This window comes from Astatotilapia calliptera, chromosome 7, assembly GCF_900246225.1.
Source record: "Astatotilapia calliptera chromosome 7, fAstCal1.2, whole genome shotgun sequence".
NCBI lineage: Eukaryota > Metazoa > Chordata > Actinopteri > Cichliformes > Cichlidae > Astatotilapia > Astatotilapia calliptera.
In genome coordinates, this window is record NC_039308.1 from 15,033,214 (window position 1) to 15,054,805 (window position 21,592).

Below are 21,592 nucleotides of genomic sequence, written 5' to 3' on the forward strand. Positions count from 1 at the left end.
ATACGTAGTGACAGTGGGAAGGAAAAACTCCCTCATAACAGAAAGAAACCTCCAGCAGAACCAGGCTCAGGGAGGAGCATTGTTGGTTAGAAGTCTTTCTTTTTGCAGAGGAGCTAAGTTTAAAGGTGGAACATATTATTGTGGAATGACCTGCCACTAGGCTTAGATGAGATGAGAAAGATTTATTCTGAATTTATTCCGCATTGAAGCAAATATACAAAAGGGTGCCAAGAGCAAGCAGTTTGGCGACAATGATAAAGAAAAACTCCCTTTTAACAGGAAGAAACCTCCGGCAGAAATAGGCTCAGGGAGGGGCAGCCATCTGCTGCGACCGGTTGGGGGTGAAGATACAAGAAAAATAAGTTATACTTAAAACAAACAAACACAAATTAAGGAATATGGAGGATGTATTTGAGAAAATATGGATTTAGGTTGGTTTTCTTTCCCCTCATGTATCTGTTTACAATTTAAAGGATATGCACGTTTGTTTGGATATTAAGACTAGTAGGTCTAGGGTATGTGAATGCATATGAGAAATTGTACTTAATGTATAGAAACAGATGCAGGGTCGAACCTATTTGCTAGATCCATCCACACCCCAGTTTTCATATTCTGTTTCCTCAAGTTGTTTTCATATGTGACTTTTAAATTATTAGCATTGTTCATTTTGTTCTTTGTTAAGCCTACACAATACACAAATAGCAACAGTGTCAGGAAAGAACAATCCACAGGGGAATACTGAATGCATTAGCCTGTGCCTATACATTCCTATTATGTAACTTGGCCTATATTCAGACAGTCAAAGCTGTGCTTTATTGTGAAATTACTTACTCGAATCTATTAGTGGTTGTGATTGGCATTAAAGTCAGCAAAGAATAAATCTCAATTCTTTACTGTGATGGATTTTCTGGCAGCAAATGATCTTGGAAAGCCTTCCACCCTTGTGCTCGCTTGCCAATTTAAATCTCCCTCTCTCGGCGATGCAGCTTCCGCTTTCAGGACCATGAACAGCGCCGTCACTGCTTTTTTTTCCCCTTTTTTTTTTTTTTTTTTTTTTTTTGTCATCGAGAGCTTATACGGCAAGCTTGAGGCGGGGAGGTAAACTTTTGGCGATATCAGAGTGAAGGTTTATAGCGTGTGTATCCGAAACTGTTCGCGCGCCTTCAGCCCAATGTTCACCACAGTCCGTCGCAGCGATAAATAAGTGCGGCCACGACCGAAAGGGAGAGGCACCGAAGATAGGCTCCAGATATGAAATGAATATGCACAGAGACGATTCCGTCAAACAGATTTGTTGCTGTCTGCCGCCGGGCTGCTAAGGAATAAAAAAATAACAACCGCGATAACAATAACAAGAATAAGAATAATAAAAAAGAGAGGAAAGAATCGGGCGACCTGCAGAGCGAGAAGAGAGCCGAGCGGAAAGGACTGCTGTGCGGGGGGACGCAAAGGGACTGGATCTGCATGTGAGACCGCTGGTCTACTCACACCGGAGGCAAGAGATGCAGCCTGCGAGCAAGCTCCTGACTCTGATTCTCCTCATCTTCATGGGCACAGAACTCACCCAAGTAGGTTGATTTTTAATTTTTAACGCCATTTTTCCACCTTTTGGTTTTTTGTTTTTTTTTTTTTTAAAAAAGGTCGAAGTAGCGGTTAATTGGCTCCAGATCCAGTAAGAGATTACCCGCTTTACCTCGCATGAAAGAGCCGGGTGAATTAGCCCTCTACAACCTACCCCAGCTTAAACAGATTAACGGGCGGGATTACACGATGTGAATACATTGTGGTTGACGGGGCGCGGACAGGTCCAGGAGAGCCCCCCGCTCAGTGCCTCTGACAAACGGGCCAGATAGAGGGAGAGGACTGCACGGTCGGTCAGTTTCCTCATCATCAACTGGTCCGATTAATCAGCTGCAGCACCATCCTAGTACGATAGAAAAGGGTTGCCTGTAGCATTATGTATGTGCGTGTGTGCGTGTGTGTGTGGTGGTGGGGGGAGGCCATTGTTGGAGGATGCTTTTAAAAGAGGGGCTCCACAACCAAATGCAGAGTCTCATAGAAGGTGTTCTGAGCATGCTCCGTGACCACAGTGTGACTTGCTGGTGCCTTTGTGAAGAGAAACGAACACTTGAGTCCAGCAATGTCAAGCCACTCAGCTCAGTAGTTTTCAAACACTGCCCATCACTAAAGTGCAGATGTGGGATTCTTTACTGGAACTATGAATTACTTCATGGTGTGCTTAAACACCATTTGTAGAAATGCATAAAGCAGATACTGTTGCAGTAAATTGCTTGCTTTGTAAATGATCACAAACAACAGGCTTTGGTGGTTGGGGAGAGAGTGAGGAAGTGGGTTTATTTATTTCAGGGCCGTGCCGTGGAGAATTTGTGCATTTAGTTGTCTTTGCGCCAGCACAAAGTGATACTTCATGGAATTCTCTGTTGTGTGAATTCAATTGCGGCTGCTAATTAGAGGCCACAGAAAACAAATAAAAGTGACAGAGTGACACTGAGGTACTATCAGTAAACGTGTCTGTGATATAATCCAAGCGACAGACTCAATACAATGTGCTAGAAGTAGGTTGCTGCAAGCCCCGCTGGCCCTGGCAACAACGTGTTAGAACAATATTGGCGTTATACCACTTTGACAGAAATATGCCAGCAATTGATTTCCACAATTTTATGAGAAATGTCAGCGAGCTGTGAGGCGAACTTTTTTTTTCTTTTTTAATTCAGAGAACATAAGCCTGGTTTTGACATTTAGCTGGTATTTGATTTGTAATTTGATCAAAGCTCTAACCTTACACAGAGTTCGTACTGGTGTACATTTAGTCTTTTTTTTCTGTACTGAGGCAACAAGTTTGAAATATGGGACCGGACGTTACAGCTCAGCTGCAGAGTGCAACAGAAACGCTGACACATCGGGGTCAGTTTGGACAGTTTGATGAAAGCCATCAAGTGGGAGCGGAGTGGAAAAACATGGCGATTTTCATGACATTCTCTTCAAGTCCCACGTGGCGATGCGCGGCCCCAAGTTACAGTGACAGTTTTTCCACGATGGACTGAGAAGTGTGTGTCATCTGTTCAAAGGTAAGTCCATATTAGCCTGTAGAAATACCTGTCAGCTCCCTTCCAGAAGCCCAAAAAGACAAAATACACTGACAGGCCCTATTTCTACTCCTGCTTTGGAAACCTGCAGTGCATTTTTTGCTGTTGGACAGCCGGGCCTCTCCACATTGCCTCCCGGTTTGAAGGCCAAAATATATCCAGTGAGAGGTGGATCTAAACTCTAAAAGATAGAGAGCTTTTCACTGCCAGATTACTCATCAGAAGAAGAAAAAAGGAAAAAAAAACACCCAAGCAGCCCGCCCTCAACCTGTGATGCTGAACAATGCCGCCCTCATAATGGCCACATTAACCACCTTGCTTCTCACGCAGTTTGAGACAGCGTAGGGCGGCCACAGCTCTTTTCTTTACATCTCTTCAAAGTAGCGGGGGGATGCCTGATTAGCGACGACCTCTCTCTTTTAAATCTGCCCACGTTCATTCACCTTCTATCCTCCACTCTGCTGAAGGATTTGGCGACTGACTAGCCTTCACATAGAGCAGAATAGTAAGCAGCCAGAACGGCATCTGTTCCTCACCTAGTGGCTCAACCCCGAGCTGCAAACCCACATCCTGAAGGATAGATGAAGCAGTTATAACAGTCAGTCCTCATCCAATGATCATCCTACAAAAAAAGACTATCAACACATGTCGCGCACTCTTACAACCACTCTGACACAAAATAACGCAGCTATTCTTTCTCATTTAAGTGGAAAGCTGCCAATATGTCTTCCCCTTTAAACAACAACAAAAAAAGCTCCAACAAAAGAAACCGTTTGAAACCGTTAAGGATTTTTAATGTATGAAAAAGAAAGAAAGAGAAATCAATCAGATTTTATGTGAGAACGCAGAGATGGAGTTGAGCTGAATTGCAATATGCGTGGTGTGATTGGCAGGCGGGGTTGAAGCTATTTATTATTCAGTATGGCTGGCTGAGCGATGAAGCAAAGGGGAGAGAGTGAGAGCAGAAGAAGAGTAGGTGGAGGTACGGTGCATTTTGTAGTGCACTTGCAGGCTGGAAATGTGAATTTTTCTCTTCTCCGCTTTATTAAACTGGATACTGAATGTGACAGAGTGGTTATCCTGCTGTAGGCATGCAATATAAACATCAGCTCACTACAAACTACAGCAGCCTGTGGTCGTGGGAGACCACCTTTTGTGCTAATGCTCAGCTTTTAAATGTTTTCTGGTAACTTCTTGGTCTCCAGTTTGGTAATTTTTGTTGTGGTTGGATGCGCTTCTTTATTTGCCCTGGTATAGCTACACATCTTGTATTGCAAACTGACATTAATGAAGGCAAACCCACAAAACACAAACCACATTCTTAAAAAAAATAAAAAGGATTGTATAATTTGAGCAACACCTCTCCATCAAATTTGTATTTGTGTAGGGTTATTGCATTAACTTGTATAACTAAAACTGTGCAAATGCTTCCAGTGCATCCATCCACTTGAGGTCTTGTAGGCATGTGTAAAACACTGATTGGCTACTGAGGAGTTCTAATAAAAGATTTTGATTTGTCTGGCTTTCTGGCAGGTCAACGACTGATCGGTGAGTTTAAAAGAGCACTTGTGGCCTTCCTCTTGCTTCAGTGTCGATCATTTTATATTAAATAACTGGCCCTACTAAATGTGGGGGTCACTAGCTTTGGAATGATGTGGAATCCACAACGGTGAAGCCTGAAACCTGAATAAATCCATGCTTTACAAAGCTTTGCTGTTAGAGACCCCCTGCTGTGCTTTGCTGAACTGCACGGCAACACACAGGGTGAGGACCCGAGTGAAGCTGATCCCTGCAACACGTTGAAGCCGCCTCTTTTTGAGTTCTCACCTCAAAAGGTCAGGGAGAAGTGTTGAGAGATTAAGAGCAGCCAGAGAGCGAAACAGACAGAGAGTAAGAGGAACACATAGGTGCAGCGAGCGCAGACTTTCCTCTCAGCTTTTCAGTTCACCAGTGAAATGCATTATGGAGCTGACAGAAATAGCCCAAACCTCTCTTTGCTATTCTGGGGGACCTCATGTATCATGCAGTACTACAATTTAGCCCATAGGCTGGAGCAGTGCCCCATAGATCTGCTAGTGTAGACTCAGGCTCTGGACGTTTCCTGGTATTATCTGAGCAGCTATAGCCAGCTGATAAAATAAAACACACCTGCTGAAGATGACAAAATCAAACTGGCTTTGAAAACACGCCTAAAATATTTGAAGACCTAAAATAATCAATAGATGAGGAAAAAAATAAAAACACTAAGTATGTTTTTTTTTGTAGTAATCAACCGCTTTCCTGTAAACGTGTCTTTTTTTCTTTCTTTCTTGCATTTCAAACATTTAGTATTAGTATTATTGTTAATTTTTTTTAATTATTATCATTTTTCCCAGCAATGCCAGAATCTGTTGCACGGTGGCGCCAGAGTTCCACGAATCAAAGGCTCATCCTTTGTTTTGGGCTGAAGCCTCCAGTATCCCATCAATAAAACATATTCCGAGCCCTACCACATCACTGCCATTGCAGTGCGACACCCTACATTTGTGTGTGTGTGTGTGTGTGTGTGTGTGTGTGTGTGTGTGTGTGTGTGTGTGTGTGTGTGTGTGTCTGTCACACACTCGACTACTGCTGCAGCGGTTGTTTTAGTTAACAATGGTTACCATGCAGGACGCGATGATGTTTGCGCCTGTGTCCAAGTGCCTTTAATCCTCCTTTTTTGATGGGTGGGCTGTGGAGAAAGAAATGTCATTGCTTGCTGCTATAAATAATCCCGCAGCATCATTGTGGGCCGACCTCGGTCGCACTGCTCATTGCCATTCCCTCAGGGGACAAGTTAGTGTCGACCCAACTATGAGCGACTTCAGGCGCAATCCCAGATATTACCACGAACGGACCCAACCTGGCTGACATCATTGCGTCTGGTGATATAGATAGATCCGTAGTACCTCCTCCTTCCTCTTCACATCCATTTGGAGCCGCCTGTGTGTGTAGTCAGTGGCACTTAATCACAGAGCGCAGCAAGGCAGGAGGCGGACCGTCGGGCGTGAACGAAATAGTAACGGCGAACCGGAGAGGCGGCAGTGTGCGGGACAACGCGGGCAGAGGAGCTATCCAGAGAACGTCTCCAGCTGCTGCTCTCGGGTTTTAGCCCCCCTCCTCTTACTTTATCCGTGCACCGGATCGCGCCGTGCAGTTTTGCTCTCCGTCCCGACCCACCAAGTCTCGCTCTGCCGCCGGAGCTTCCGTGGAAATGTCCAAAAAAAGAACAGTCGAGCCGGAGTCCCGGGTGAAACACGAAGATGCTCTGGGCACCGCGACTCGCCTCTCTCGTTTCTCCCTGGAGTCTGTAGAATGAAGGCGACTTAAATTGAAAAGAAGAAGAAGAAGAAAAAGTCAATAGCAGAGCGCAAAAGATGTCGGTGCCTTTGCTGAAGATCGGCGTCGTGCTGAGCACCATGGCGATGATTACCAACTGGATGTCGCAGACCCTCCCCTCTTTGGTGGGGCTCAACACCACCAGGCTCACGGCGGCGCAGGGAGGGTACCCAGACCGGAGCACAGGAGTGAGTTTCACTGTTTACTGCCAGTGGCTGGCTTAAAAAAAAGGAACAAAAATTAAAATAAATCCTAATAACAATTAAGAAATAAATTTCCAATTAAAATCCAGTCCAGATATAGTCACAGAGCTACTCTCGTGGGTGCCTTTGGTTTATAATTTAGAGCAGAAATTCACGCGCCTGCAAGAGTAAGAAAAAAAAAAGACTTGGAGAGAGCGTAATACATTCGTTCCTTCTTGCGTTTGATGTTGCTCCAGTTGCCTCTGCTACTGCTGATATGAGCATCCCCCACTAATGAAAAGTTATCATTTGGTAGTTTTGATGTGGATGCAAATGTGAAGAGACGCGGTGTTGCAAAATGAATGGCGTGGGGGAAAAACATTTCAAAGGAGTCTTATATATTCGCTCTGTAACAGCAGGAGTCTTCATTCTTTCTTTATATCCTTCAGTGTGTGTGTGTGTGTGTGTGTGTGTGTGTGTGTGTGTCAATGAGAGTCAGAATGAAGCGTTTCCCTGTCAGGCTTCCTGGCACTCTCAGAGCTGTGTTTGTGCCAGGGTAATATTATAAGTGGATGATTTGCAGCGATATTTAGAGCAATGAACGCTGAAGGCTGTTCTGTGTAAATATTAAATTCACTAAACTCGGGAAACAGAGTTTAATCTTGAATGTCATATTTTTTGTAATCATTTTTGTTTTAATGATTTATGGCTCTTTTTTTGCACATATCACACGTTTCGGGGTTTAGTTAACAATTAGTTGTTTTCTTACAGGGAGCTGTGTAACAGTGCTGATTACTACACTGAATACTACAAAGATGGGTGCTTGCTGGTGGTTCTCTTTGTCAGCGCATCCTTTGCTAGAAAACTGCAGCTGACTGACAGACTGACAGTGGCTGATTGCTCCGTTTTGGTTTTCACGCGAAGTCGCTCCTTCTCACTAATCAGCAGGTCTCTCCAGTGATCTTTTTTTTTGTTTCCTTTTCTCGCTGATGCAGTGATGAATGGCTTTGTCAAAGTCACCCCTCCATCCTCACCGTCGTCCCGTCAGCAGGTTAATAACTAGTGTTATCCATCGGGGTGGGAGGAGGTACAGCGAAGGGGGGGGGGGGCATGTTCTTGACGTCATACATTATACTCTGAGGTTTCACACACACCCAACCCTGAATGACGGGACAGGCTTCTGCTGTCAACGATTGGCTGCTTTAGAACACACAGGTGATAGTGGCGAAAATGGGTGGAGCCTAAAGGTTTGTGGCGTCCTGATGGTTATAAATATAATAAAGCGATAAACACGAGGAGGTTGTTGCGTGGCAACCCCCCCCCCCCCCCCCAAAAAAAAAGAAACATTACCCTGTTGTCTTTTTATTGTTTCCCCTCCCCTTATCTATGCCTTTGTTTTCAGGTGTTGCCAGCAAACCCAGAGGAGTCGTGGCAGGTGTACAGTTCAGCCCAGGATAGCGAGGGAAGGTGTGTCTGCACTGTGGTGGCACCCCAGCAGTCCATGTGCTCACGAGATGCCCGTACCAAACAACTGAGGCAGCTGCTGGAGAAGGTAATTATCACCTAACTCCTCCCCAGCCATCAAAAGTCATACAGTGTGACCCAGGGGACCCACTGTTACTTCCTCTGACCTTTTGTCACGCACAAAGACATGCATAGAAACACACACACACATATATATGCTCATGTTTGTGGTCTTTTGCCTGCTGGACAAGAATAGAAGTCATGCTCTAATGAGCTCACGAAAACCCAAGGCATCACAGGAGGCAGCTTATTTGTAAGTAGATGATATCTAATGATGCACTCAGCTGAGTGCCCATACACTGGGAGCTTCCCCCATTTTACAGAAGCACATTCATAGAACCCTGCAGGTTAAGTTGCTCATTCATATACTGTAGCAGCAGCACTACAGTTACAGTTACTGACAACAGCAGATTCCTCCTAATGAATAAAAGATGAGCCATGTTTCTGGACCACATCAGATCTGGAGAAAACAAATGTCTGAACAGTATGAATCCTACACTTGCGCCATGTGTCTGAGGCCCCTGACTAGTTGGCCTGATGTCAGAGTTTGTGAATCACTACGAGACGAACGCCAAGCCATATTGTAAAGTCTGTTGCCTTTTCTCTGCGTCTCCTATTCTAATTACAATGCAGACTGAGATTTTTTCTTCAACCACTCTTGCTCATTCGTACAGGTCCAGAACATGACCCAGTCCATCCAGGTGCTGGACCAGCGCACCCAGAGGGACCTGCAGTATGTAGAGAAGATGGAAGTTCAGCTTCGTGGTCTGGAGACCAAGTTTAGGCAGGTGGAGGAGAACCATAAGCAGAACATCGCCAAGCAATACAAGGTAAAAGATCCACTTCTCGAGCCATCGATCCAAGCGCCATTCCTTCATAGCTGCTTCTTTAGCTTACCCATTTCGTGTGTGAGTGTTTCCACTGTGGAGAGAACTCAGAATTGCCTAAATCACCATATTGCATCCCAAGAAATCTGCATGGATAATTAAAGAGGCAAAATAAATCGATACACAAAATGCCATAATTCATTTAAAAAAATCACGTTAAATAGAGAATCTGGGCTTGGAGGAGATTTAAGAAGATATCTTACATGAATTACAGTCACTGTGAACAATGGGCACAAAGATCTCTGCACACTGGGACAAACCTCCTTGACAACATCTAGTATACACTAAACCCTCCAAGGAGATTTTCTTTAGGGTTTCGTGTCCACATGTTAATGAAGCTTTTTTGCAAACAGGGTAGAGGAGTGTTTGATGCAAGTTTTTACTAGATTTTACTAGAGCTTTAGGGATTTATCGTGTCTTTATGTCCTGTCTTCCTCCCCTCAACCCCCAACCGGTCTCAGCAGATGGCTGTCCCTCCCTGAGCCCGGATCTGTCGGAGGTTTCTTCCTGTTAAAAGGGAGTTTTTTCTTCCCGCTTTTGCCATGTGCTTGCTCATCTATTGAGCAACACATAAGTGATAACAGGTCTACATTTTTAAAAAAAGGTCACAAAAAATTCAGTGCCACCTCTGATTATGGAGTATGGTTAACACCCAGCCCTGTTTGCAGTTACTGAGACTAATTCAAGCGTGCCTGTGTTCCTACAGCTGTTCATACCATCACCACCTGCACTGCTGCAATCCTGTCAATCATGCATGCTCAGCAGTCCCGTGCTGCCAGCGCCTTTCAGTGCATGTGTGCAGTTTTGTTTTCTGTAACATGTCTTAAGTGCATATACTAAGTGTGTTTGTCTGTGTGTCTGTTAGATAGGTTAGCAAGCTCTAGCCCCTGTCAACAGTTTGTCATTTTCTTGCTTGCAGGGCTAACTTTAAGACATGTAAAGAGAGCCACAGGTGAAGAAGAGGCAGGTCAATTCCAGATTCCCCTGAACTGGGCCACAGTACTGAGAGCATTTGGGCGTCAAACAGTTAATTTACCTTTAGCACCATTAAGACTAAGAAACCCCACCCTTCTCCCAAACCAACCCACCACTGATCTCTTCCTGCATGTTACTGCTGTCAAAGTTTTCCATCTAAAAGCTTTTTTAAAACGTAAATACATAATTATTATTATTATTATTATTAATTGCTGTTTTTCATTTTATTTTCCTTTGGCTTTTGTCAATGCATATTTGGTTATTCAACAAATCTTTACGTAAAAACTATAGACGTACAATTCGAGACACTTTGTTGTGTGTGACATGTAAAAGCATGTAACCCTTAATACGATGTTGCATTTTAAACGATGATGACCAATAAAGAGCTTTCCCAATTGTTGTCGGTGTACCGAGGGCTTGCTTTTTATCGGCTGGTCACTTTCCGGGACGGAGCCACCTGCTCTGCTCGTCACAGCGGGTGGAGAGTATTTTCTGGGTTTGTCCGCTCAGACACACACCTGCACAAACAGAACACCGCAGCTCACGCGCACAGAACACAGGACACGGAACACGCAAAAGCAGGGGGCGGGTGTCGCGAGATGAGAGAAGAGGCAGGATAGAGTTAGAGTAGTCAGGTTCAGACAGGTGTTTTGGTTTATTTTCCCCTTCTTTTCTTTTCTTTTATGGACAGCGGGCTCTCCTTTTTGCCACGCATGACACTCAACCGAGCTTATTCTAACCCTTTCAGGCCATAAAAGCGAAAATGGAGGAGCTTAGACCGTTGATACCAGTGTTGGAGGAGTACAAAGCCGATGCCAAATTGGTATTGCAGTTTAAGGAGGAGGTCCAGAATCTGACGTCAGTTCTAAGCGAACTTCAGGAGGAGATGGGGGCCTATGACTACGAGGAGCTCCACAACAGAGTGTCAAATCTTGAGGAGAGACTCCGAGCATGCATGCAAAAATTAGGTAGGCACAGACAGTTATTGGCTGTTGGCACACACTTTGCTTCAAACACATGCATGCACAAACAAGCCCACTGACATACATGAGTACGTTGAATGGCTAGAAAGAGATCCTCAGGCATACTGGCACAATACAGAACACATGATAAGAACATCACACGTGGCTATAACGATCTACCACTAAAATTCATAATTCAGCGGTATTAAAACAACAGTGTATCTTACGGTTCTCATCTGTACGTGCTGGTCTTTTTTAAAGGCTTTATCTTGGGTCTACACTTGAAAACTGAAAGTAATCCAATAAGGAAGTCCACAACATGACTATGCATGTTCTCTGCTTTTAGTACTGTCTATAAATCCTATTCACCCTTTCTGCAAAGAAACAACCCCTGAATGGGTTCTGGGTTCCTGAAATTTTGGATTCCTTCTTTTCAACACACCTACCTTTTAACTGTTTGTTTGGGACACTGCAATCTTTTTTAATTGGATGATCAAATCAAATAGGATGCTAAAAAAAAATACATAATTAGACACAGCACCAACCTGCAACCTGCACGCACCCAGGGATGGTTGAGGATGACGAGAGCTACCGAGCTTCTTCATCTTTTAGTCTGCGATTTCTCATCACATCCTATCTTTTTGCTTTTAGCCCCTGTCTGAATCTTTTCACACCTCTGTCACATCCCACAGTGCTAATAGATGCACACCCACACTACACTGACTAAGATATATTACGAGAGCAGGGACACTTGCACGCGGCACATCGCGGGTATATTGTGTCCCTGTTTCAAATTATGCGCAGCGGAAGATGACAGAAAGAAAGAAAAGCTTTTGGTTATACTGGCGAAGAAAAGAAAAGAAAAAAAAGACAGTCAACATGCTCTAAAGGGATTAAGAGTGAACAAACAGACTACAAAAACACACACCTAATCTCTCATCACCAGTTGTTTCTCGTGCCATTCTTTATCTCAGCATACACTGCTCTTTTTTTCCTAGCCACATCTGCTTCCACTACCCACCAGCCTGGAGTCTTTTCTGTGTTTTCACTCCCAGTTCAATTAACATGCCACCCCTCACACATCTATGGTCAGGCTGCCAAAGATAGGAGAGTAGGGACCAGCGGGAGTGACTAAGTGTGTGTGTGCGTGCGCAAGATCAGATGAGATAAAGGTGAGGTCACCCAGCGAGAGACTGGCTCAGGCAGAACAGAGGGTGGCTATTCCTTTCATCTTCACACGATTGCAGACGCACTCATGCGTAGTGCAACCAAATACAGTCCGGTACACTTGCATTACTTAGATTAAGCTTGCGAAGGTCACTCGCAGCATTTGCATCTGAATAATAACATTGAGAGGAAAAAAAATAGAGCAAAGTTTTTAACAGACAGGAGACTCTAATACAAGGTGGTATTGAGAAGGAGACAGAGAGAAAGAGTGATAAAGTGAAGGCGAGTGGGAAAAGTGAAAGAGAGTAACTAGGGTCCCCGCAGAGCTGTCCTTCAAGCTGTTTTGTGCCGGAGAAAGTAACAGCCCAACGGCTGCTGGGACACAATGGCCATCGATCAAGAGGACATGCCAGCTTGCTGGGCAATAATCAAATAAATAAATCACCTTGTGTTGTGCCCCAGCACTGTGGAGGCACTGAGAGCTTCAGGCAAATCCAGTCTTTTCACACTGAAATGCTGATGAATGAAGCAGGAAGGTCACTCCGGCACATCAAGCCCTCTGCTACCTGCTCTGCTGCCACTGGTTTCCCTTTATATTCTGGCTGTAAAGAACTAAATTAGACTATTTCTGTCATTTTAAACAGCTCACCAAAATCACCTTCTCTCTTTTCCTTAATTAACCCTCCTCCTTTTCTTAAGACTAATTCTTAAATGAAATCTTTTTGTAATTTAGAGCGGTGGGGGCTTCTTTCCCTCTCCACACATTAAGACTAAGTGGATAGCTAATTAGCGGTTAAAATTATTACGACCAGCGTAGCTAACTGACTATATATATAAAACAATGTTATTAGCCTATTACAGCTAGGTAGCCTAAATGAACTCATAGACTTGTGAAACAAGATAACTTCTTTATGACACCTGGAGGAAGATGTTATGTGTTATGATTTAGCCATACCTGCTAAACATGTGTACGAAAGAATTTCTTTACATACTATACCCATATAACATCCACCTGTGTCATACCAACCCTCGGCATGTCCTCCTTCACTACATCCATCAGCCTGTTCTGAGGTCTTCCTTGTTTCCTCCTTGCATCAGTACATTTCTTCTTCATTTCTCAGACATCCTCTCATGCACTTATATTTATCTGGTTAAAAGGTCCACTGCCTTCTCTCCTAGACATCTCCACACCTTCATAGGTATGTCACTCTTCACATCGGGCCTCTTTTCCTCCTTACTAAACAATAACCATCTTTCCTCATCCATCCACCCCTTTCTCTCTCAGCTCACTTTGCTCATTTATGCATTTCCATTTCTATCCTTAATCACCCCAACATGCTGCACATCCTTTCCACTGCAGTCTCTCTACCTTGCCAAACCATATAAGTCATTTTCCTCTTCTTTAGTGTCCAGCCTCATTTACATCTCCTCCCTGAATTCTGCACAACATTCTTCCTTCTTCATCATTATCTCTACCTTCAGTCATTTCCTCTTTCTCTTTCAGATTGTACCTTCTGTGTAAGATAGTTCATGTGTGTGTACCTTCCTCCATTCCTATGTGACCGTGCGCCTCCCTCTTGTTGAAGTACATGTTCACTGCAGCCTTTTTTGCAAAATCCACTACCATCTGTCTAAGACCATATCTACCCAAGATCTCCTTATCACTGTTCCCTTCACCTACATGCCCATTGAAGTCTACTCCTGTCACCCCTCTCTCTCCCCCCCGGGAACACCCTTTACTAGGGATGGGTACCGGTATCTGGTGCCATTATGGCACCGGTTCTCACATAAACGGTAGTAACCAGACCGAAAAGCAGCGCACATTTCAGTGCTTTATTTCGGTGCTTATTTTTCCTGAAATGTCATACACTTTGGATTCTAGCCAATCATTTTACCTTTGCAAGCGTAGTAGGCGGGCCCAGGTACGTACTTTCTTTTAGAGCAGAGCTACAGATTAAAAATGCCCAAGGCGAAGCGGTCAAAAGTCTGGCTGCAAAGATGCAAACTCAGCAGCCTGCATCAAGTGCTTTAAGGTGATACTGTGATACTGTGCAAAGGAGGTAACACCTCAAATCCGATGAAACACCTGGCGACATAAAGCATTTTGTTAAAAGCCGAGAAATGCACCGTATTTGATAGCTTGCTGCGAGACCTCACACCGAGCACATCTACTGTGGGTGTGGTGCCTGTAATCGGACCCGGAGTTAGCAACATCCCCCAAAAACCCGAAGAGGAGAGTCCTGGCCCCTAGCCCTGTCAGTGTAGCAGAAATGATGACGGATGATGATGGCAGCAGCAGCCGTTCTTCTCTGTGTGAGTAGCTTAATGTTGTCCGTGTGTAATTTACGTTGAGTAGGCTAACCACGTTATTAAATTAATGCACATAAGGTGAACTAGCAAACACCGTCGTAGTTACATGCGGCTGTCTTCTTGTTTGATGGCAGATACTCCCTTCACCCTGGCCAAAAAGGCTAAAACGACCAAAGAAAAAGTGGAAAACAGCTAAATATGAGAGGTTTTTGGACAAAGTTTGTGTTTTTTCCATTGTTTAAGCACTGCTTCCAGCCCAGAGTGATGCCATATATGCCCTATAGCTGCAGAAAAAGCTAACATTATTATCTTTTTACAAAAAAAACAGCTGAATATGAGAGGTTTTTGGACAAAGTTTGTGTTTTTTCCATTGTTTAAGCACTGCTTCCAGCCCAGAGTGATGCCATATATGCCCTATAGCTGCAGAAAAGGCTAACATTGTTATCTTTTTACAAAAAAAACAGCTGAACATGAGAGGTTTTTGGACCAATTTTGTGTTCTTCATTCTTTAAGCACCGGTTCGAGCACCGGTTCGAGCACCGTTTAAGCACCGGCACCGTTTCAAAAGTACCGGTTTGGTACTGGTATCGGATAAAACCTAAACGATACCCATCCCTACCCTTTACAGCTTCATCCAACTTCAGCATTTCTCTTTCTCCTTTTTCTCTGACAACATTCAACATCGCCTCTTTGATTTCCAGCTTCAAACCATGATCCTGTATGACTCTCTCTTTACCTCCAGAACATTCTTCACATACTCTCCCTTCAAGGCTTCCCCTGATCCATTTTGCTTCCTATCTTTGCTACGACAGAACAGCTTAATCTACCTCTGACACTCCTGTTTTTTTCTATTCTATAGACCCTTCATTTAAAGTTGTGACCGATTTACAAATCGTATTATTGATCCAAATATTTGATTTCTGCCCTTTGAATATAATGGCAGTAAGTGACCCTTGTAGGGGTCTGATTGCTAAAAATATATTTGAATAACAAGATAACTGTAAATATTCAGACTTTAAGAGGCAGCCTGTTCATGTAGGTACCTCTAGTAGAAATTCTAAATCGTCACATTTTGGGCTAAGGGCTGTTAATCTATGGTGCTAGTGTCAGTCGTTATGCAAATGTACTGTTTATAAGGTTGGGGAATCCTTCAGTCAACTCAGACTGAAGAAATGTTTCTCCCACTGAAAACGTTACATCCAGATGAACAGAATTAAGTTTCTGGGGCTGATGGCGGGCTTTGTTGTTATATCAGCTCCAGTTTCCATTAGGTTTTCTATTTGATTTCCCTTGTACTTCAGTCCAGGCATATTCAGGCCAAAAGGGGATTAGACCTTGTGCACAACTCCAGAATCCAGATCCATCAGCTGGCCGTCCAGCAGACTGCAATAGTAGTGTCATTTAAAGACAGAAGCATGATTAGAGAAAAGAAATAAATAAATCAATGGCCAATGTATTAATGCAGTCTCTAATCCCACTGAGGGTTACGTAATGGGACTCAAGCCCCCACTGGAAATAGTAAATGCTGCTCATGTGACCATGTGTTTGTCTCTCAGCCGCCGCTGAGGTGCGATGCCGACGCATTCTCACAGGCACGACATATGCTGCACACAGAGACGCACAAACACTCTAACACAAAACCACAAGTTTCTTTATGTGGGTGATAGAAATGAGATAGAGGGAGGCAGGTAACCGAGGGAGAAAGATAAGCAGAGGAAACACAAATGAAATCGATGCCGTCTGACTGCAGAGTAAAAATGACATTTCACAGCAATGAAGCGCATGACAGATGATGGAGTTGTAACAAAAGGCGTCGTTGCATCCTGCTGTTCAAATGAACTTGGGATGTGATGAAATTAACTTGTCAAGACCATCTCATTGACTCTTGTCTTTATAAACTATTGTGTGAAAGCAGCTTAAATGAAGAGATGCACTGCGAGAGCTTCTGTTTAGTAAAATCATGTCTCTCATTCCTGCCTGTGTTCATTAGAAGGGGTACGCTAGTCTAACTGACTCTCAGTCAAGAGGGACACAGAGCCCGGTGTTAGTTTTGTCAAATTCTTTAACACCTCAATCAGCACTAATTAACACTACAGCAGCTTACAAGTAGCACGCAGGAACAGAATACACAGAGGCTCTCCCTTTCCTATCCTATCCTTCTCTCACTTTTTCACACATCCACATGGAGAAAGTAAAACAGGCATTAGCATGTGTGAACTGAATAATAAGCACCACTTGTGCAGTACATCACGCAAAGAGAAAGGCGTAGCAACAAGCTGGACTTTGACTCGTTTATCCTTTAGGCAAATTCATCAGGATTCAAAGCAAATGACATGAATCCCGTGCAAGAAATTGTGATTCGGTCTAAATGTGTAAACAGGCGTTGCTGTGGGTATTTCCTATCTCGCTTTTTCCTTGCAGCATGCGGCAAACTGACAGGCATCAGTGACCCCATCACCATCAAGACGTCCGGATCCAGGTTTGGCTCCTGGATGACTGACCCTCTGGCTCCTGAAGGAGATACTCGGGTATGTGGCACACAGTCACACAGTGTGGGCTGGGTATCAAAACTGCACTTACCTAATATCTGCTCAGGTGTTATTTAGGAAGACAAGTCCATTAACTGTCAAGTCACTTCTTATTTTTTCCTTCTTTAGTAGATAAAGAAACCACTGGCTCTAGTTTCTCAAGGCTATTTTCAGATTTCTAGTAACACTTTATAATCCAGCTGCTGCTACTTTTGTCTGGCCAACACTAAAAAGCCCAGTATTGTTCAGATTACCATCCAGAAAAAAATCTGATAACACTTTGTATTACAGCCCTTAAAGGCATAAATCTACTGTAATTAAATGGATATTGATATTCATATCATATTTATCCACAGATACTTAATAGGTACACTAGAATAAGGAGGTAGCAACCCAGGTTTTCACAGGATACAATGAAGTAATTATACACTAAATAAATTTAAGTAATGCTTAAGCAATGTTACAACACAATTTATTATGTAAGTAACTGTAAGGACATCATAATTTCATGGCAATTTTTCTGAACAATAAAATTTAAAAATATATATATAATTCCCGACCTTACATTGGAAGTACACTGCACTTTTCAGGGCATGGGCCATATTTTGGAGTGCGTTAAACTTGGCAACCTTTCATGGGAAATTACTTACACAGTATTAAAATGACTTTCAGCACAATTTGTGTCTCTTTTCCTGTAAAAAACTCATAATTTAGGCACTACTTAAAGTGTACTTGCATGTAATTATTTCTCATTTCCTTTAAAATAATTAAATATTTTATTTTCCTGTATAATAAATTAGTTTTATGTACTATTTTTGTAAAATCCTGACCTGTTAACCTCCTTATTCTAGTGTGATAGTTGCATGTAGATAGTTGCATGTAAATATAGTAACATTGTACTTCCAAATAAAATACATCAAAATTTAATTTGATTACAGGAGAATCATTTTTTAGTCGTGGGCTGTGATGTCTTGATACTAATCTGAACATTACTGGGATTTTTTATTGTTAATAAAACAAAATAGTAATATCAGTATGTCAACTTGAGCTAATGTGATTTATAAGTAAGTAGTTCCATTTCTGCATTATTTGAAATGTGTGGTTTGTTTCCTGGTCTCTATTACTTTAGCAGTCGATTGCATCTGATTTCCCTTTGCAAAGTGCATCTTCCTGCTCAATAAATAGGCCTGCCTTCACTACTAAAACACATTAAAAATAAATACCAAGTATAAATCTATACGATTTGAACAGGAAGCTGCTTGGTTGACAAGAAGCTGGAAATAAAGAGAGTTTATTCGTCTGCTCAGCGTGAAGACGCCCTTTCTGCTCCCGCTTTATTAGACGCATCAATAAGAGATGGAACGCACACGAGCAGAGGGAGTAAAAACTTCAGCTGCACACGGCTGTGCATCTGTACAGTTACAGTTTCTGATGGCTAACGGTTCTGACAACACAGGCCACAGAATTTTTATGGTACAAACGTCTTTACCAGCAAGGTTGAAACTTACTGCTGACTACGATTATTTTTTAGCAGACTTACGGCAACTTCCTTTGGTTGAAACTAATACATTTTGAACAGAACCCATGAAAGATGTTCCTCGCTGTCAAAGGGCAGAGAAGAAAAAACAGAGTTTAATTGATGGAAGCAGACAGGCCTGCCCCAATTCTTTTCATCTTAAGGTTTTCTTACCTTTCCTTAGTACTTTTTTTTTTTAGCCCCGTGGAGTCCTTCTTTCTTGATGTGAATCATTTTTAAGTTAATCGTGACAGCAGATATAACCAGGTAGAGGAAGTCTTTAGGTTTATCAGTCCCACTGTGACCAAGGAAGTATTTGAGTCTCCAGTGGCTCTGGAATGAGAGCTCTCTGCCCACCTCCACAGGGGCCAGCAGGAAGCTGGGTCATAGCAGCTGAGACAGGCCTTTTATCTGGAATGATGGGCATTATCCCTGTGGGGCCGGTGCATGCCACCCTGCGGCTGTCATCCTGACTGTTTGCATTCAGAAGTAGATGGATTTCAGCTTCGCCTGCTCCTCGAGGAAGTCTCAGCACTAACTTAATTGGGATGCTTGTTGACGATGTGATTTGATTTATTCCGCGTGTGATGTGCATGCTCGATTCTCGAATTCACAAAGGCACGCAGGAAGGATGATGATAGGCATTTCTAGCTTTGAAGTACTGCTGCGTTTTTAATTCTCTCTCTCTCTCGTCTTGATGCTTAGGTCTGGTACATGGATGGCTACCATAACAACCGCTTCGTGCGGGAGTACAAGTCTATGCATGACTTCATGACGGCAGACAACTTCACGTCCCACCGGCTCCCCCACCCGTGGTCAGGAACAGGTCAGGTAGTCTACAATGGCTCCATCTACTTCAACAAATTCCAGAGCCACGTCATCATCAAGTTTGACTTCCGCACCTCCTCCATCAGCAAGTCCCGGCAGCTTGACTACGCAGGCTTCAATAATGCGTATCACTATGCCTGGGGAGGGCATTCTGACATTGACCTCATGGTGGACGAGGGAGGACTGTGGGCTGTCTATGCCACCAATCAGAATGCCGGGAATATTGTTATCAGCAAGCTGAACCCCAACACGTTGCAGATCATCAAGAGCTGGACCACCAACCACCCCAAACGGAGTGCCGGCGAGTCTTTTATGATCTGTGGCACGTTGTATGTGACCAATGGCTACTCGGGAGGCACCAAAGTCTACTATGCCTACTCCACCAACTCCTCTACTTACGAGTACATCGACATTGCCTTCCAGAATAAGTACTCACATATCTCCATGTTGGACTATAACCCACGTGACCGTGCACTCTACGCTTGGAACAATGGTCACCAGGTTCTCTACAACGTCACACTTTTCCATGTCATCCGCTCAGAGGAACTGTAACCATGAACATGGATCGAACACCATAAATGCATATTGTCTGTAAAGGAAATCTCACTATATACAAAAATATATCTGCTCCAAGAGACTCTATGGCAAGACCATTCTATTTATGATATCAAAGAATTTCTGAAAGACTGTATCAACAGTGAATGCAAAGTAGAGTGAATGTGCATATGAAAAAATATCTAAAACTGAAGGGTTTCATTCCAAAATGTGATAAATCACAAACAAGAAAAAGAAGCCGTATCTGTTATTATCACAGATGATTGCGTCAAAAGCAAAACATTTTTGTAAATAAAAGGTCGTAACATGACTTCTTAGTCTTAGTAGACTTTATTTTAATAGCTGCCATAATTTTGTTAAAGGGTCTTTTATTTTGGAATGAAACTCTTTAATTGTTTGCCGTATAGAAAATGACTGTAAAAGTAGATATAAATACATCAGATTTAAAAGAATAAGAACAGATGCCAAAAAAAAAAAAATCAAAACAAAAAAAAACACACGCCTTTTTTTATATCATGGAATATCAACCTAAGCTCATTCCTGTGGCTCCAGTTCTTCTGCAGAAATCCTCCCGGCTGAACTTTTCTTTCGGTCATTGGGGGTCCTGAAACGAAGACTGTTATAATAAACTGTTGGATCCCCGTGTCCCATGGACATAACGTTAAAAAAAAAAAAAAACGGGAGGTCACTCTAGTCAGAAGACTTGATAGCCTAATGGATGCTGTGTGTCATATTCTTTTTATTAAGTACCGTAGCAAATCAGAAGTCTGTAGAGAAACAGAAAACATCAATAACAACATCCACTAAAAGACCTGAAGGCACTGACTGTTGACAGCGCTGTTGTTTAAGATGATTTCCCTGTGTTGGTGACTATGTGTGAAAAAGGCTTTCTTTGCATGAGTGTTTTCTATCACTCCGGTCTTCTGAATGTCTTTTTTGCTGTATGATACTATTAAAAAAGGTGGGCGGTAGGGTGGGTGGGGGAACAAGGTAGTATGCCTTTGGGATTTGGGGGTTTGCAGAGATATTTACCTTTTTCCTGCTTCCTTCGATTTTGTTCTCGTTCTGTTTATTTCAATTTCTTTGCAATAATGGTTTTTTTTAACGTTTTTGTATCTCTGTAACTGTTGCCACCAGTTTTGCCTCTCTATTTGTTTATTTGGACTGCGTAGGAGGAATCTATCTAGCTCACATCTCTCTGAAGTAAAAGAAAAAAAGAAACAACAGAATGTATCTAGTATTGTATACTGGAAACCAGGCCCTTCTATTTTCAATCCACCTCATGTAGTCGGGAGAGGGTTTTTTGGGTTTTTTTACAGGATAAATCCTGTCTCATGTCATGTATCCCCCCACTGCTAGTGAAGGATAATGCTGTTTAAATGTATACTCTTGCTGAGGACAAAAGCTTTTCACTCTTTTTGCGCTTTGCTGGACATGTGTTGTATCTGAGATGAGATAGTTAATGATTCGTGTCAATAAAATAGAGAAATCTGACGCCCGGATTGCTGCCTTTAAACGCTACAAGGTGCTGTGGTGTACTGATAGTACAGTTAAGTCCCTATTAGACGTAGAATACATAATCGCTGGTTTCATCAGTCTGTTTCAAAATAGTTTAGATCTGACCTTTAAAAATAACAAAATTACTAAAAGAGGGGAAAATGTTTCAGCCTTTCTGGAAATTAGCATACAAAGCA

At 42.9% G+C, this 21,592-nt stretch overlaps 1 protein-coding gene across 2 annotated transcripts; it reads left to right on the plus strand.

Moving 5' to 3' along the window:
* Positions 1 to 1,374: 1,374 nt before the first annotated feature.
* On the plus strand, positions 1,375 to 21,392 carry olfm1b (olfactomedin 1b). 2 transcript variants are annotated; one of them, XM_026173331.1, is made up of 6 exons: positions 1,375 to 1,568; positions 8,049 to 8,198; positions 8,845 to 9,000; positions 10,781 to 11,000; positions 16,893 to 16,999; positions 19,221 to 21,392. In XM_026173331.1, exons 1-6 carry the CDS (start codon positions 1,503 to 1,505, stop codon positions 19,893 to 19,895), a joined length of 1,374 nt encoding a protein of 457 aa, XP_026029116.1. In that variant the 5' UTR covers positions 1,375 to 1,502; the 3' UTR covers positions 19,896 to 21,392. The 2 variants fall into 2 exon arrangements, with proteins under 2 accessions (XP_026029116.1, XP_026029115.1); XM_026173330.1 differs by lacking the exon at positions 1,375 to 1,568 and adding an exon at positions 5,693 to 6,652.
* Positions 21,393 to 21,592: the final 200 nt, after the last annotated feature.